Here is a 16907-nt window from a genome sequence, read left to right as displayed (position 1 = left end):
ATTGTTTTATTGAACATTAATAGTTATATAAAAGTGAAGAAAGTGGTTTAATACATGGTTTAAATACAAATGGCACAGATGTTTCCAAAATGTGCCAAATGCCAACTAAAATCTCTCTAATTTTGTTCTGCTTCACTTGATCAAAGTTAAACTTTGCAGAGATGATGTTCACAGGTTGCACTTAGATTTGAGTGAGTTTAGAGCTGATTCTCCATCATTCCAGAGAGATATTCATCTTTAATTTGTTTGTTTTTTCAGGCAAAGCTGAATTATTTTCTTTTTTTGTGTGTGCCATCTTCATTTACTCTTCACCAGTAACGCAGTAACTTCACCAGTAACGCTTCCATTCAAATGATTTATTGGACACCACTTAACTACTTAATTTTGTATGTTCACAGTCACTTGATTATATGAATTGCTGATTTTCATTCACTCAGAATGAGCCTTTTATATTTATATCGAGGGGTCGATGGAACCACCATCTTTTTTACGATAGCCCAGAGCGGACAAACTAAACTTACAAAAGAACAAAATAATATTATTATTAGTGCTGGGCCGTTAACGGCGTTAACGTGCTGCGTTAACGCGAGACTCTTATCGCGCGATAAGAAAATTATCGCCGTTAATCTATTCTCAAAGTTGGGTCTGGGACCTGGGTCCACATAGTGAGCAAGCTATGAATTTCACTTTGATATGTTAGCGCGGATGTATACCTGGCCCAGAAGGCTCTGACCTGGCTGAGCGCGGATGTATACCTGGCCGAATTACGCTGTGGGGGCTGGGGCGTGCCGCGTGAGTCCGAACCGTGTGCATCAAACGTCAGCTGACATGGACGCTGCTGCGAAGCCCGCCGGGTTGCTTCAGGGGAAATTTATTTTCAAGAAGCTTCCCAATGGAAACCTCGATAAAACTAGGGTTGTATGCACTTTGTGCAACGCCGAGTTAGTTTACTGTAGAAGTTCGTCAAGTCTGAAGTACCACCTAAACGCAAAGCATCCCTTTGCTGATGTGAAAGGTGCCGGAGCAAGCACTGAAGCCGAGAAAAGTCGTGTTCGTCAGACTACAATGTTTGAATGCAACCGAGGCAAGCCCGTCAGCACAGCTCTGTCAGCTAAACTAACGGGCCTCTTAGCTCAGTGGATTGCCCTCAACTGCCGGCCTATCAGTGTGGTTGAAGATGAGGGGCTGGAGCTTCTTCTCCAGGCGGCCACAGGTGACCCATCTTATAAACTTCCTGCGAGGCGAACCATCGTACGGAGAATCAATGAACAGCACGCCGCACAGAAAGCGGCGAAAGAGGAGAAGTTGGCTGGGGCAACTTGTGTGGCACTGACTGGGGATCATTGGTCGTCTGTTAACAATGAAAACTACCTTGGTGTTACTGTACACCTCATCGATGCCAGCTGGGAGCTTCACTCTTTCGCCCTAGGTAACGTTACGTTATGTAACCTCTCATGTAGGCCTACAGTTGTTCAATTAATGTCATATTATCCCAGAAATGGGGGTTGTTCAAATTGCCTGTACTGGTTAAATTGCCTACTGGTTATTTTGTGTTTATCTGAATAAACAATTACATAAACACATACATTTTACTGAACATTATTTCATATTTCATTACCAATAACTTTATCAAGCAGTTTTTGATGCATTTTCCAAACAGGAGATGGGCTTCTGGTCTAATGGACCAGCTGGCCTGAGAAACCCGTTCTCAAGGACTTACTTCTGGTCATTATTTAAGTAGCGCACACATATTTTGAATGCCTTCATCAGAATTCAAATGAGCCATTTTAATCTAGATTAATCTAGATTAACTCCAAGATTGCAGTGAGATTAATCTAGATTAAAAAAATTAATCTATGCCCAGCTCTAATTATTATTGGACAGGACAGTGGAGCACGAAAGTAAAAATGTAAATCTGAATAAGAAATAATCAGGCAATTGAATAAAATAGTGTTCAATGGCGATTGTTAAATAACAATTTAAAAACCTCTAATAGAGTGAAACAGTGTATCTGCTTGTACGTCTGTGGCTGTATACACAGTCGGTGTCTCCACAGGACTGTGTTGCAGGATGACAGAGAGGACCGCTGACCTTGAGAGGTGATCGTGAGAAACTGCTGGTTCAGTCGTTTGTATTGACGCTGCCCATCACCATGTGGAAAACGGTGTCCGCCGCCACCTGGCTGTGTCTTGTGTTCACAGGTCACACAGAAACTCAGTGAAGTCCAAGCCTGGGACAACTGGGACAGCTTACAATGATGGACGTAATGAAGCAATACCACTGGCAGTCATGGGGGGGCAGTATAGAGTAAGTCTATCTCTGCAAGATTGTGGAGAAATGTGTTGTTTTTCTCAAAGTGACAAGAACAAAGTTACTTCACCAGAAACTCAAGTGCAGAATTCCTGGGAAGTCCCCAAAGGGAATGAGAACATTTCATTCCCAGTTCTGTGGAGTATGACCTTTAGTCTATCAGCTCCACACAACTCTCTGTGTGTCTCAGCACACTACAGCAGTCTTTAGTGACCACTCATTTGTTTTTGTCTCAGACTGAAGACGTTTTAAGACTCGAGCAACAGTCGGTGGACAAGTGTAGTTCATCATCAACATCTGCTTGATAGTCGGTCACTGTGGAGAGCAGCACATATGGGCAGGAAGTCTTCCACAGAAAGTGTTTCTTCATCAGCCAGCATGAATACTAAATGTTCAGCTTTGTAGTGAACAGTGAGCATTATTCTGCTGAAGGCAGCACAGTGCAGCTCATTCATAAAGACACACAGTAGAGCAGCAGAGCCGAGGAGACACTGTGTCGTCAACAGAACATTCTCAGACACTGACAGAGGACAAATAAAACAAAAACACAATGTCCTGTAAATGACGTTCACATGTGGACACTGGACTTTGTTTACGTGATAAAAACAAAGTGACATACAAAAGTGCTTAAAATCCATTCAAATGATTTATTGGACACCACTTAACTACTTAATTGTGTATGTTCACAGTCACTTGATTATATGAATTGCTGATTTTCATTCACTCAGAATGAGCCTTTTATATTTATATCGGGAGCAGGGGTCGATGGACCACCATCTTTTTACAATAGCCCAGAGCGGACGAACCAAACTTTCAAAAAAGAACAAAATAATATTATTATTGGACAGGACGGTGAAGCATGAAAGGGTAAGAGAGAGAGGGAAGACAACTTCAATTCAACTTCACTATTAACTATTGCTTGATTTTACACACTGAATGAATTATAATTTTAATTTATCAAAGTCAGAAGAGAAAAAATGAAAATGTAAATAAGAAATAATCAGGCAATAGAATAAAATAGTGTTCAATGGCGATTATTTAATAACAATTTAAAACCTCTAATGTTTACACTGTTACACAGATACACTGTGCTTGTACGTCTGTGGCTGTATACACAGTCGGTGTCTCCCCAGGACTGTGTTGCAGGATGACAGAGAGGACCGCTGACCTTGAGAGGTGATCGTGAGAAACTGCTGGTTCAGTCGTTTGTATTGACGCTGCCCATCACCATGTGGAAAACGGTGTCCGCCCTCATCCCTCGCTGTGTCTTGTGTTCACAGGTCACACAGAAACTCAGTGAAGTCCAAGCCTGGGACAGCCCAGGACAACTGGGACAACTGGGACAGCTTACAATGATGGACGAAATAGAGCAATACCACTGGAAGTCTATCTCTGCAAGATTGAAGGTAATGACATGGGGACATTACCTTCAGTAGTCTTGCATTTCTGTCTATTTTGGATCAAGCACAATGAAATAACCTCTTCAATGGTGTCCATGTCTGTTGATGCCTGTAACTTGCCCAAAAACACTTGTGAACATGATGAGCACTGATGTGTCACTGAGTAATGATAACATTAAAAAATACAATCCTTATGAATCAATTAAAGAACACATTTGATTTGTGTAGGAAGGTATTTTTGGTTGTTACAAACTCATTCATTTCATTCATTCATTCACATCCAGCAGCAAATCCTTATTTCATAATTGTTTTATGTCCATGATGTTGTTTAAACCCTTGAGTAAAAATCCTCTCTCGTGTCCTGCTTTTGTTTTCTTGTCCTAGTTTACATATATTACTCAAGATACTATGTTTGTGTATGTACTATGTTTACGCTGTGTCCATGATCATCTGTGTGTGTCTTTATGGGTCAGTATGTCTGGTATTAGAACTTATGTAGGTTAATGAAACCACATACAGGATTCCAGTGCCGGCCCCATTCTTGATGGGAACCCTGAGAAGAAGTTTATTATATGACGCAAAGGCCACAGTGCATGTAACATGTGATGAGATCTCCAGAACATGAACTGAAATGAAATGACAAATGAAGCATAGACCGAGTAAACAAAGCAAATGAACTCTATTGTAAAAGGTCATAGATTTGTATCTTTGTCAACATACTGGTACATACTGTATGTAGTGGAAGCACTTCTGTACATTTCTTATTTGTAATTCATTTGTTATTTGTGCTAAATTTCCCAACAACAGAGAGATTTGCCGCGGTGCATGTCTGAGAAAATATTACGATATTAAATATATTTATTTTCTTTTTAATAGAAATATTATAATAGTATTTAGAAGGAATCACACAAAACAAAGAAGCGCCGGACATTTGTCTCCTCTTGTCCGTTTCTTGTCCTCGTGTGCTCAGACTGAGTTGTTGTTAAGCTGCTCTCCTTAAAAGCCTTTGACCATCTTTCATTATTTATCACATTTACTGGAGCTCAGTCTCTGAGCTCAGCACAACTGACTCCTCCAGGTTCTCCTCCTGATAGAAGCTTCTCTATAGACGGAAGCAGCTTAAAGCTCAGGTCTGTAGTGGCGTGTTTCCACTAGCATAGTAACCTGCTACCAGGTACTTTGTTTAGTACCTGCTCTGGCGAGGTTCCAAGAGTAGATACTATGTGTGACAGAGCCAAAATGGAGCAGTGAGTTTTGGCTGCACTTTCTCTGCCGCTTCACAATGACTTGCTCACTGTCGTCTGGCTTTTGTCTCTACTTCAGCAGTGTACGTCTGTCATATGCTGCTTGTTGTGAAGACATAGGCCAAGAGCTGTAGGATCTGCATGAGCTGCAGGAGGTGCAGGATCTGCAGGAGCTACAGGAGCTGCAGGAGCTGCAGGAGCTTGGATGGACAAAGGATGTTACAGACGAAGCTGCCAGGCTGGAAGACCACAGAGAAGATTCATGTACGTTGTGAAAGAGGACATGAGGACAGCTGGTGTAACAGAAGAAGACACAAGGGATAGGACAGGTGGAGGCAGATGATCCACTGTGGCGACCCCTAGAGGGAGAAGCTGAAAGAAGAAGAGCAGGATGTGAAGAGGATTTCAACAAGTATGAACAAAAATGTTTCAGTTATGATTATTATTATCATCATCAACCTCCTTCTTTGAGTCCAAATCCCAGGACTCTCTTCTTTCTTTACTCTTGCTTGTAGACACATAATTGTCACAGGGAACATTACACACACACACACAGAGTAGTTTCACTGTGAACCTGTGGGAAATCCAGGAACTCTCTGTATGTACCTTAATAACACACTGTTGTATCAGCAGATGAGTCAGTACACTACACTACACTGAGATCTACACGGAGGTCTGCGTCTCTGCTTTCTTTTAACGCAGCATCTGAAATAGAGCCTGGACGCTGCAGATCAAGAGCGTCTGCTTCATTTCAGCAAACCTGGGAAACGCCGACACTGCTGGCACAACACCAATACTCACGAAAAATGACTGGCCTGGGTCAGATTGTATTCAGAACTTTATTAAATGAATGATTAACACTGAAAACTGGCTCCTTCACCTTGTGTGTTTGTCTTAGAATAAAAAGAAGAAGGTGTCATCAGTCTGATGTCTGCAGAATGTGATCGACATCTGACCGAGAGCCCAGGGATTAGTTCTCCTGCGAGGTGAAAAAGCCTAATACGTCCACAGCCCATAAAGTCCTTATTTATCAGGTGTATTTTCACCTTGAACCATCACATAAAGAAGACAGTGTCGCTGCTGCAGCTCTCAGGTGTGGGTTGTTGGATCAGGCAGAAGAATCTTGTTCATTGATGGCAACGTTACAGGAATCCAGGAAAATCAGCGTGTGATTCAACAGACGTGATGCATTTCGGTAATAAACAAACTCCAAAGTCCCGTTAGTGGCCAGAGGTGAGATATTGGTCATAGTGTATGAGACACACTGACATTATTGTGTGTTCCAACTCGCCACAACCTCGCCAAACCATCATAGCGGCCACCGCACAAACACTGCTACGTTAACCGTTATTGCACGTTATGCACGTTAAATCCATGGAAAACCTACTATGAAGTTTGTGTTTACTAACTGTGGCAGACTCGGGATTAGTTTGTCCAACAAAAGTTAATTACCACACACACACTACATGGGATTTTGGGCCCACAAACAGCTTAGCAACACAGGCACAATTACTACCTACACAGCACTTTGTGTACGTCTGATTCACTGTGAAATAAATACGACAGAGGTGCTAGTAAAGGAATAAGTAGCAGAGTTTGTGTAGTGGCAGTCATTCTGGAATCCCATATTAAATGTGTAACCTCTCAGAATTTTAAATCTACAGCTCTGGTGCAAATTAGTCCTTTTACTCACTATTATGTCACATTTACCACACTAGGTGACAAAAATATACATTCATTAAAATGTTTTTAAAGTCATTGGAGGTCTGTGATTCTTCTTCATGTGGGACAGGTGCCTCCTATTGATGACCCGCCACTGAACAAAACAGACAAATCAAACTGGTAAAATGATTAATGGGTGAGAAACGTAATATAGCTACAGACGAATAACAAACAACCAGGCAAATCAAGTTATTCCAAATCAAAGATATGAACAATGAAAAAAAAACAAAGAAAAGAAAAACAAGTCTTCAAATACAACATTTCCCTACTGTACTTTGCTGTTGCCATCTTTCTCGTTGTCTTCTTCTGCTGTTTGTCCACGATGTGCAAGCTTTATCTGCGTGCTCTGCATCTTCTTCTCTGTTTGTGGTGCACTTCTGTGACGGCATCACAGCGCCATGTACAGGTGTGGCACATGTACTACAGCGTTTCCAGTGGTTTTGTGGGGATGAAGGCATTTCTTGAAATGATGCCATGTTTACGGGAGAAAGAGAAAAGATCTTAAAGGGAAAGTTTCCTGTGTAAGTTTTCCACAGCAGGAGCCTGTGACGTCGTTCATATTTTTGTCTTTCAAAAAATAAAGTCTGATCATCTTCCTCAGTTTTCCTCAGGATATAATGAGATCATCTGCTCTTGGGCAACTTGGGTTTCCTCTTTTCACTTTTCTGGTCCGAGTCTTTGTTGTTGTGACTGGCTTTAATCTCTGCTTCCCACTGCTTTTTCACCATTGTGTAGAGCCTCATGGTGGCCTGTGCGTCTTGGACCTGGACAACAGTGTTTGAAAGAGGAGCAAGATCACACACAGATGATGGTTTTATATTTAATAAATAAATAAATAAATAAATACAGGTGTGGTGCTTTATTTGACTTACAGATGAATGTTCGCCCTGCTGGACCTTCACGTTAAGGACTTCTTTGCAGAGGACTTTCAATGAGGGCCGGCCACTCTACAAGAGGAAAATCACATCACATCACTATTGCTTAAATTTCAAGTCTGGGTCTAGGACCTTCTACTGTAGAGCAGTCACAATAACTGCAATATCTCATTGTGCACCTCTTTTGAGCACCTGATTTACGTGGGCCGTTCCCCCCGTTAAAACTCGTCGACTAAAACTATCACATATAGAAATTACTAAAATTTGACTAAAACTAATAATCATTTTAGTCCAAAAGACTAAGAATAAATCTGGAATGGCTACCAAAAACAACACTGTTGAAAATCAAAGTCTATAACCTGTGATAGAAAAATGGACGATGAGTCAGATTTTGCAAACGTGCATACATCAAAAAAGTGGTTGTATGACATTGGCGAAGTGTACGATCAAATCTCACGCCAGTCTGAAATCACCGCAATGTCCTTTCACACAGACGTTAACAGACAGATAAATAAAATATACTAAAATAAAATGATTGGATAGGATGATTATTATAATTATAATATACAGCCATATTATTCATCACTTAAAAATATGTGTCTTAAGGTGAATTTCCTTTTTGTCGACAGACTAGGTGACATAACTACTTACAATTTCGTCTGGAACTCGTTCCCCAAGTTTTGCCGGCAACATCTGACGAAATAATTGTAAGTATCTAACGTTTGTCAGATTATTTACAATGATTTGAGCTGTCGTTCTAAAACTCAGATTTGCCAGAATCGCAAAGTGAGGGAGAGCAAACGCAAAAGGGGGTGCGCACACAAAATTCTGATCATTGCAAACCAAAAATAAAATAAAATATCTTTGAATGATTAAAGTGGACATATTATACCCTATTTTATACCCTATTTCCCTATTATGCCACTCCTTTATTATTGCACTTTTTTTCTCACTGTTGCACATTTTACATTTTTTGTTTTTAATATTTGTTTGTATTGCTGCTATGTTAAAACAATTTCCCCTTGGGGATGAATAAAGTATTTCTATTCTATTCTATTCCCCCATTAAAATAGTTCCCTGGTGTCCTAATGAACATGTCAGTCAAACATGACTGAGTATTCTTTTTCCACACTTTGGCGACTGGTAGGGCCTCCATTGTCCCAAATATAAGTATTGAAATGGTTACAAAGTTGATTTTGCATAATATGTCTCCTTTAAGTTGATATTTTATATTTTATTTGAAATTTGCATTTTTGTTTGCTCAATTCATAAAGTGTTGCTTGAAAATATTGACACAAATCTAATTCCATAAGCTAACGGGAGCAGCTAACACAAGGCACTGTGTGTTGAGCTTAAAAGAGCGGCTTCAAGATGCATTCAAGAAACTTCACCAGTGCTGTATATCACAGCAAACAGCCCTTTTCTACAGCCCTGTTGTGGTGAATCCACAGGTTTTTTTTAGGAGTCATATCAATGCAGTTAGAACACACAAGTTAGGCAGTGTCATATGTTTACCTTAGCAATCTTTTTGAATGGTTTATACTTCTGAGTGTCCCGGATTTTCTTTTTGGGGTGATCCAAGAGTAAAATCTGAAACAAAAGGTTCAACACTGGTGAAAATCTTCAAAAAACTCACCAATAAAATAGCCCTCTCTGAGATAATACACGTAGCTTTACCTTTAAATCATTGTGAATGGCATGTCCAACCACAATTCTGCCTCGCAGGATCTCTGCTACCTCCCTCTGGACGACCCTCGCATCTTCTCCTGCAGTGACAAAAACATGGATAATTAAAGTTTAATTAGAAATGATGACATTCTAGAGCAAGTAATATAGTAACATGTTTCAGGTTCAGTTTTCTGTTGACTCACCATTTTTGATATCCTCTGGTCGGATGCCACTGAAGGCTGTCCTGTAGTCCGTCACCCTCTCTGTGGGTTTGACGTATTTGTCATAGATGCATTTCCCAAACTGATTCACGAGGGATGCGCGCGCCAAGATACTGTCTTCTCCGTCTAGACCAACTCCCACCATCTCACAATCAATCGCCACAGCTTTGGTGAGACTTTTTTTGGGTAAATAACAAGAGAGAGACAAGTCATTACTAGTATGGCAACATGCCTGGTGAGTTAAAGCTCTCTCTGCTTTTATTTTGAAAAGGAAAGTATAATGAAATCTACTGTATTGCTCTGTCTCTCTACCTACAGTATGTACCTGTACTATACTAGTGTTATACTACTACTACTAGTGTTTCAATATCAGCATTGCCTTGATTTTCAGTGTATGTTCATACAAAAAAATTAAAATGGCTTCTCTATAGCCGTGTTTCCACCATTGGTACAGTACGCATATTTCTGTGTTACCATTAGGAATAGTACCAAAATAACAAGCCCCTAATACTACAAATCCACACAGAAAACACCTCAGTCAAACCAGGTTTGACGAACCAGGGTCATTTTGCTGCAAGGTAACCGTGCTAGCCACTACTCCACCTTGTGGCCTTTTCTGAATTAATTAATTAATAAATTTTTCTGAAAATAATTTGGATGTGCTGTACATTGCAATGTTACTCCAAGCTCAGTTGGATAAATACAGAATCATAGATTTAAAATGACGTACTGCTGGTGCTAAACTGGAACAACTGGGACATGTTTGCTTCTAATCAAGCTCTAAAAAATGAAAACCTCTCAGGAATCTTCTCAATTCAGGAAAACAGAGGAAAAAATGGAGGAAAAAAGGATCACATTAATTCAGATGAACAGCCTTTTATAAGTGAAACCAATGCCCTACTGTACCAACGGAAATTCAGTTCATATGTCTTTTGTCTAACAGGTTGGCAGGTAAATTACTGAAAGCATCACCATGTGCATTGGCAACTTTTACATTGTTTGAATAGGAAATGCAATAGCTATATTGGTAAAATCAAAAAAACAGACACATACTGAACAGGTACGGAACTAGTGGTTATAAAAACACATTCAGGAATCTAAACCATCATTGAATACTTTAGAATATTTATTGGTATGTTGCTGGTCAAAACCTGTAAGTTAATATCAGCAAAAGCATTTTAGCTGAGTCATGTTATGGGCTGCTAATTTTTTCATGGTAGGAGCAGAATATTTGTTACATAGTGACGCTTGTTTAAAATTGCTTAAATGGCTCTTAAATGGCACAAATTAGTCGTTACCAGCTTCTTAATTTAAAAGATGAAAAATTATTGTATGTGACCGATATCAGTATCAGTAGATACCTGAGTTTGTGATATCGGTATCAAACAGAGAGTTTGCACACAGCTCAGCATTGTCATCTCTGTGTACAGGCAGGTTATATGTGCACCAATGTTTAGAGTCCTTTCATATGGATAAAGACATTTCCTGACATGGTGCCATGTTTATACAGAGCCCTTAAATGGACATGGTGAGATTGTTTTTAGGGGGGGACAATTTCACGTTACCCTTTTTCAACTTTTTGTTAACTTTCTTCCTTGTCCTCACTCACCCCTCAAAGGCTTTCTCCTTGACCAGAGCACTCTCTGCATCCTTGGTTTGAATGTGCTGCTTTTTCCTCATGATGTCCGCTGCCTCTGATCCGACCGTTGCCTCGATGTCGTCCGGGTCTACATCGTCAAACCACAGGTCATCTCTACAGGAGCAAAGAGCAAAGACAAGATAAAAGTTAGTAGTCACAATTATTCCCGAGGTTAACATTGGCAAAGGTCATGAGTGTTGTGATATATTTACTCTGTAAGTTTCTTCTCTGCAACCACAACCTTCTTTTTTTTCACCGCATGCTCACTGCTTGAATTTCCACTGCTGCTTTTCCTTTTTGGAGCAATAGAGTGTTGTGATGGTGAGACGGCCGGAACCTTTGCATTGACATGAGCGTCCTTGGGAACAACACTGCCTGACGCAGTTTTCTGCTTCCCTTTTTTGCCAGTCTCTGTCTGCTTGGGACTGGTGTTTTTCTTAGAAATATTTAATGAAGAATTTTCTTTGGTCTCCTTTTTTTGAAGCGATCCAGTCTGGTTTGTTGATGTCACGGGCTGTTTTTTCTCCGGCTCACTGGCTTTTAAAATCTGAGGAAGATGAAAAGCAATGTCAGCAATGTTATGGAAGTGACAGTAGTCGCTTTACACTACACACAGAGACCAAACTCTTACCTCTTGCAATGCTTTCCAGTTGGCAGAGAAGTGTTGAGCATCTTTTGGAGGTTCCACTTTCCGTTGGTTGTTTGGGGAAAACTTTTTAATTTTAACTTTGTCTTTAAACCAGAATTTATTTTTCTTATTTACATTGTTGTTATTCTTTTCAGAAACCTGCTGTTGTCCTTTCGCTGCAGGGTGTGTTTTCCTGGACTTTACATTTGACATGATGGCCACTGTGAAATAGTCGCTCTTACTTAAACCGTCAGCCACGTTGGACCACCACAGACTTGTCACTTGGTTCCCAGTCGACGCTATAACGGGGTCCCGGTCAACGTTATCTCACTATGAAATGCTACGTTTAACGTGTAGCCACGCCAACAAATAATAACCGCTCAGATTTCTTAATTAACGTATTAAAACAAAAACAGCTGCCATTTATGTAAAAGACGTCAGGGGATAGAAAGCCATGCTGGACCGTTTACTTCCGGGCTGTGCAACAACTAAATGGGTCCACTCGAAATACGCCATAACCGGTCGTTGTATTACACATGCAACCATCAACAATTCGATGACAACGGTGTCATTTTTATTACTCCAATTTATAGGTTCGATGGTAGTATTGATACGATTAAGTGTGTCTTTTTGTCCTGTCGTTTTTTGTTTTTTTTTTACATTGTATTCCAGACCCGGAACATACTGTGTACGACTGTTTGACACCGAACTGAATTTTTCGTCGGACAACACTGACAAAACAAGGAATAGCCAACATATTTACATTATATATAACAATGTACGTGTTATATGACATTTTTAGGTTGTAAACCATACTTTTTCACATACACTTTTAACATACATGTCGCGCGTTTTGGGAAAAGGTTCTGTAAAGTTCTGGTTATGTGTAAAGCTTAATGAAGGAAACGTGTTTGTAGGTACGTGACTGTGTCTGAAGCTTTCTGTGGATTAACAGGCGTTCGTTTGTCCCTCGTGTCTCAATGTTGATGTTGTTGTGCTGTGTTTTCAGATCATGGTGGAAAGTTCTCCCTCTCCTCTGCCTGAGAGAGCCATTTACGGCTTTGTTCTGTATCTCGGCTCACAGTTCAGCTTCTGTGAGTCTACGTTTTTTTTCCCCATACTTATCTTCCAATATCGATCACGTTTATAATAAATGTCATCATTACATGTTACGCACCCACCAATGCAACACTACAATTATTTCAGTGAGTTTGTAACTTTTTAAATGAGGTTTCCGAGGCTCATGCTTGAACCCAGACATGTATAACGTATTAGAGCTTTTAAAACACAATGTAGTTTGTAGCCTGCTTATCCAGCATGCACTTTAATTGTATGTTTATATATTAATGTCTATTTATTGACATTATCTTCATTACCTCCGCTTTAATGACTGCTTTAGCAGCTCTTGGATTGTCTGCTGGGGAGAAATTAAGTATTATTAAAAAACAATGGAAAACTTTACATTCATTCAGCTTAAAAATTAATAATAGTCTTGCAATTTGTATTGCATGTGGTTAGATGAAAGCAGTATAAAACTATATACTGTTACAAGAAGGTTAGCTCTCTTTACAAAACACAATTCAAAAACAATCATAAAGATTGACAATAAAAAGATGATGTTCTATGGGCCACCTGGTGGAGTAGTGGCTAGCACTGTCTCCTTTTGCGATGCGGTCTGAGGATGTGTTTCTGTGTGAAGTCTTCGTGTATGCGTGGGTCTCTAGGTTTTCTGATTTCTTAGGGATTAATTGTGACCGTGACCCTCAGGTAGGAAGATAATGCGATACGAAATGTAAATGAATGAATTACACATGCTTTCCTTTCTCCTCTCCACAGTTCTGTATTGCCTGTGGGCTTTCGTACCTGAGAGGTGGCTTCATTCAGTAGGGCTCACTTACTGGCCTCAAAAGTAAGTTCAATGATACATCGGTTATCCAAGAACAATTGACTATTTACCTCCCTTGACTGAACAGACAGCACACCTCTGAAAATGTAATGACAATGTACTACAAGCTCTCTGATTGTTCAGCTGAAACATTTTGTGTTGTGCAGATATTGGGCTCTTGCGGTGCCGATCTATCTGCTGGTTGCATTGATGATATGTGTGCTGTTGCTGTTTGGAGTGAACATGAACAACACGGCTCCACTCGACTCTGTGGACAATGTCACAGGTTAGGCAGTTATGTCTATGCTAAGTGTGACCTACTGGTACAAAATCACTTTATACCAACAATACAGTCTAAGATTGCCCTGACTGTAATCTTATAATGGACTATAATAGGAAACAAGAACTGTTATCTATTGGGAACAAGACAAGCATTTTGAAAGCACAAGAAATCATGCAGTGACCACAACAATGCTCTTTTTGTATATTAAATAAACTCAATTGCTTTGAACAACAGTGAACATTGACACACTCAATATTTTACATTCAAAGAGAAGAAAAATACCACCTTAATTTAAATACAAATAACCAATACAAATAATTGTGTATACAATGGGGGTTTATGGATAATTAAATAATTTACTATTTCATCTCTTATTTATATTAGTAATTGGTTATTATATATAATGAAATGGAATGAAATGTATTTATGTGTAAAAAAAAACAAGGAACAATGTAATTGTTAAACATTTAATGTCTTACCTTACATGTTCGATAAGGAGCGCAAAATATATAACTTATTAATCCCCAACCATTCTCCTCAAGTCATTCTTAAATGATTAATCATCTTCCTTATTTTATTATTATTATAATTGAATTATAATGTTATTAATTAAAAACTTAATCATTTGTTTTTAGAGTTCATTCGACTTTTATCGACTGTTGTTCCTACATCTGTGTTAAATAAATGAACCTAATGACACCTCTCTGCCCCCAGATGTGTACGCAAGAGGCCAGATGACAGAAGACGACCAGCGGGAGAAACTACCGCAACTAAAAGATGTTTCCATCTCTGAAGTCAACAAAATGTTCTACTTGTCGCCCAAACGATGACGAGCAGAAACAGATTTTGGCTGGAGACAGCGTTAACGACTTCATCCTTTGTTTTGACCTTATCCCATAATATTGGCTGTAATGTATCAATATTGTAACTCTTTTTGACTTTTTGTGCATCATTTAGATTTAAAATAAATAAATAATCTCTTTTCGATTCAATCTCATAATTTTGGTGTTATGTCATATTTTTTTTTTTTCTAATGATTTTTAAATGTTTTTCACCCCTGTCCACTAGATGGCGGCATTTAGATTTATTTAGATATAGATTTCACTGGACCAGGGTTGTAGTCATTAGTACTCCACTGCAGAAGGTGGCGGTATGTTGTTAGCCGACCGCCCAGAAGAAGAAGAAAGAAGAAGAAAGACGGGGGGCGGGGGAGACAACATACAAACACTAACAGTGAATAAAGAGCGTGTGTGTGGTTTCAGTGACACCACGGACAATAATAAGTGTCACGAATGGCCTTCGCTCTCCCAGTGTGGCTCGTGGTGCAGGAGGAGCTGCTCCAAAATGGCGCGGACGATTGTAGGACTCCGAGTTGCTTTGACGAATATGACGACGAAACTTTGTTCCAGGTCTTTCACCTCACCAGAACCTGCATCACTTTCATCACCGACTCCATCCGCCGCCGCATGAAGACGGTCACTGTGGAGAATGTCGACCTGTCCGTGGACGCCATGGTGATGGTGGCGCTCAACTACTACGCGCAGGGAGTGTCGTCCCCCGTCGTGCTGGACAGGGTCGGGCTCACGACCACGGAGAGCGCGTCTTACATTGTCGCCACGGTCTCGGGCATCATCGTGGGCATGTCCGACCAGTTCATCTTATTCCCACGGACCCGGGACGCGCGAGGTAAAGTCGCGTATCAGTTCGAGAGACTGGGTGGCATTCCTCACGTGGTGGGAATCCTGGCTCCTGCTCACTTCAAGATCAGAGCCTCTCCGTACGAGAAGAGCTCGTTCCGGTCTTTCGTCAACAGCCAGGGTTACACTTCTGTGGTGAGCCAGATCATCTGCGACTCTGAGGGCAACATCCTGAGCGTGGACAAGTGCTGCGTGGGCAGCACGTTCGAGCAGGAGATGTGGGAGTCATCAAGCCAAGGCAAAGACATCGAGAAGCAATTCAACTGGCTCGTTGGTAAGAAAACAGTGTTTCCCAACCCTGGTCCTCAGGGAACACTGGTCTGCATGCTTTAAATGTTGCCCTGCTCCAACACTGATATAGAGACATTAGAACTAGGTCAGGCCATGAATATTCCATTATTCGTTTCCAATTGTATATCATAAATATTATAATTGACTAAATGCCTCCTCATCATTACTTCATCAGCCTTTAAAACCAGCAGAGGACATCACAGAGGCCACATCTCAATATAAATAACATAAACATACAATCTTCTGTCTTGTGTCAGGATATTGATATGATATATACTTTTATTGCTACATTAATTTATGGGAAAGACATTTTAATCGGCAGCTGCATTATCTTGTGTTTCTCTCCGAGGCGGTAAAGGTTACCACTTAAGCAGTCACATCTTGACTCCTCTGTCGGATCCTGTAAGCGACGGTGAGATTCGCTTCAACGTGGCCCATGAGAAGATCTTGGACATCATGCGGACGACCCTGGGCTCCATGAAGAGACGCTTCAGGTGTCTGATGCAACTTGGCTTTGCACAGGAAGCCACTTTGCACAGAAAGTGTAACATCATCAAGGCGTGCAGCGTCCTGCACAACATCGCAAAGAAGTTCTCGGTGCCTCCCCCACCTGCGGCTGGAAAAATCGAGCCTCTGCATCCAGGCAAGCAGCATTCGGTGCCGGTAGAGATCTGTCCAGAGGCCGTGAAAGCCAGACAGAAAATCATCGATGAGGTCTTCTCTTCAGGCTCCAGCAGCCAGGAGCCACCGGGGGACAACATTACTGAGGAGGAGTGAGCGTCTGTTTGCTCCAGGAAGCAAGCAAGTTATCGCTGGTTTGAGAACTGTTTGAAGAGCAACAGTTGTAGACGTTGCCAATGAATTTGACCGCTGTCCTTGTTCCAGAAAACAAAGACCAGTGGGGAATCAGTTTAATGAATGAATGAATGAATGAATGAATGAATGAAGTAAGTGTGTCTCTCGGGCGACAAGTACCCTTTCAGCTTGTTAGTGTTAGGCTGTATCTGGTTAAGCTGGCAGATACAGGTTAGCAGGTCGTGTCTG

At 40.6% G+C, this 16907-nt stretch overlaps 3 protein-coding genes across 3 annotated transcripts; 2 read left to right on the top strand and 1 right to left on the bottom strand.

The window, feature by feature from the left end:
* Positions 1–5993: 5993 nt before the first annotated feature.
* Positions 5994–12199, bottom strand: rexo4 (REX4 homolog, 3'-5' exonuclease). Its single transcript, XM_058620447.1, has 8 exons — positions 11711–12199; positions 11292–11626; positions 11050–11193; positions 9423–9616; positions 9229–9317; positions 9067–9141; positions 7549–7623; positions 5994–7440 (listed from the first exon to the last, which is right to left on the bottom strand). The coding sequence occupies exons 1-8, from the start codon at positions 11918–11920 to the stop codon at positions 7300–7302; spliced, it is 1263 nt and encodes a 420-aa protein (XP_058476430.1). The 5' UTR covers positions 11921–12199; the 3' UTR covers positions 5994–7299.
* Positions 12200–12398: 199 nt separating this feature from the next.
* Positions 12399–14867, top strand: pigp (phosphatidylinositol glycan anchor biosynthesis, class P). The gene is made up of 5 exons (XM_058620449.1): positions 12399–12624; positions 12717–12801; positions 13544–13616; positions 13760–13878; positions 14590–14867. Exons 2-5 carry the CDS (start codon positions 12720–12722, stop codon positions 14703–14705), a joined length of 390 nt encoding a protein of 129 aa, XP_058476432.1. The 5' UTR covers positions 12399–12624; positions 12717–12719; the 3' UTR covers positions 14706–14867.
* A 169-nt stretch (positions 14868–15036) lies between these two features.
* Positions 15037–16792, top strand: si:dkey-197c15.6 (putative nuclease HARBI1). Its single transcript, XM_058620448.1, has 2 exons — positions 15037–15846; positions 16213–16792. The coding sequence occupies exons 1-2, from the start codon at positions 15168–15170 to the stop codon at positions 16638–16640; spliced, it is 1107 nt and encodes a 368-aa protein (XP_058476431.1). The 5' UTR covers positions 15037–15167; the 3' UTR covers positions 16641–16792.
* The last annotated feature ends 115 nt before the right edge of the window (positions 16793–16907 follow it).

This window comes from Solea solea, chromosome 21 (genome assembly GCF_958295425.1).
Source record: "Solea solea chromosome 21, fSolSol10.1, whole genome shotgun sequence".
NCBI classification, from domain to species: domain Eukaryota; kingdom Metazoa; phylum Chordata; class Actinopteri; order Pleuronectiformes; family Soleidae; genus Solea; species Solea solea.
This window is presented reverse-complemented; position numbering and strand designations above follow the sequence as displayed.

What these genes read in the sequence shown, in the direction of transcription:
- rexo4 (XM_058620447.1), bottom strand. Translation starts at nt 11,920, where the DNA reads ATGTCAAATGTAAAGTCCAGGAAAACACACCCTGCAGCGAAAGGACAA. An exon ending in ACTGGAAAGCATTGCAAGAG is followed by an intron (nt 11,627 to 11,710) that starts GTAAGAGTTTGG and finishes CATCTTCCTCAG; the next exon opens with ATTTTAAAAGCCAGTGAGCC. An exon ending in ACCAGAGGATATCAAAAATG is followed by an intron (nt 9,318 to 9,422) that starts GTGAGTCAACAG and finishes TTGTCACTGCAG; the next exon opens with GAGAAGATGCGAGGGTCGTC.
- pigp (XM_058620449.1), top strand. Translation starts at nt 12,720, where the DNA reads ATGGTGGAAAGTTCTCCCTCTCCTCTGCCTGAGAGAGCCATTTACGGC. An exon ending in CGGCTCACAGTTCAGCTTCT is followed by an intron (nt 12,802 to 13,543) that starts GTGAGTCTACGT and finishes TCCTCTCCACAG; the next exon opens with TTCTGTATTGCCTGTGGGCT. An exon ending in CTCACTTACTGGCCTCAAAA is followed by an intron (nt 13,617 to 13,759) that starts GTAAGTTCAATG and finishes TGTGTTGTGCAG; the next exon opens with ATATTGGGCTCTTGCGGTGC.
- si:dkey-197c15.6 (XM_058620448.1), top strand. Translation starts at nt 15,168, where the DNA reads ATGGCCTTCGCTCTCCCAGTGTGGCTCGTGGTGCAGGAGGAGCTGCTC. An exon ending in GCAATTCAACTGGCTCGTTG is followed by an intron (nt 15,847 to 16,212) that starts GTAAGAAAACAG and finishes TTTCTCTCCGAG; the next exon opens with GCGGTAAAGGTTACCACTTA.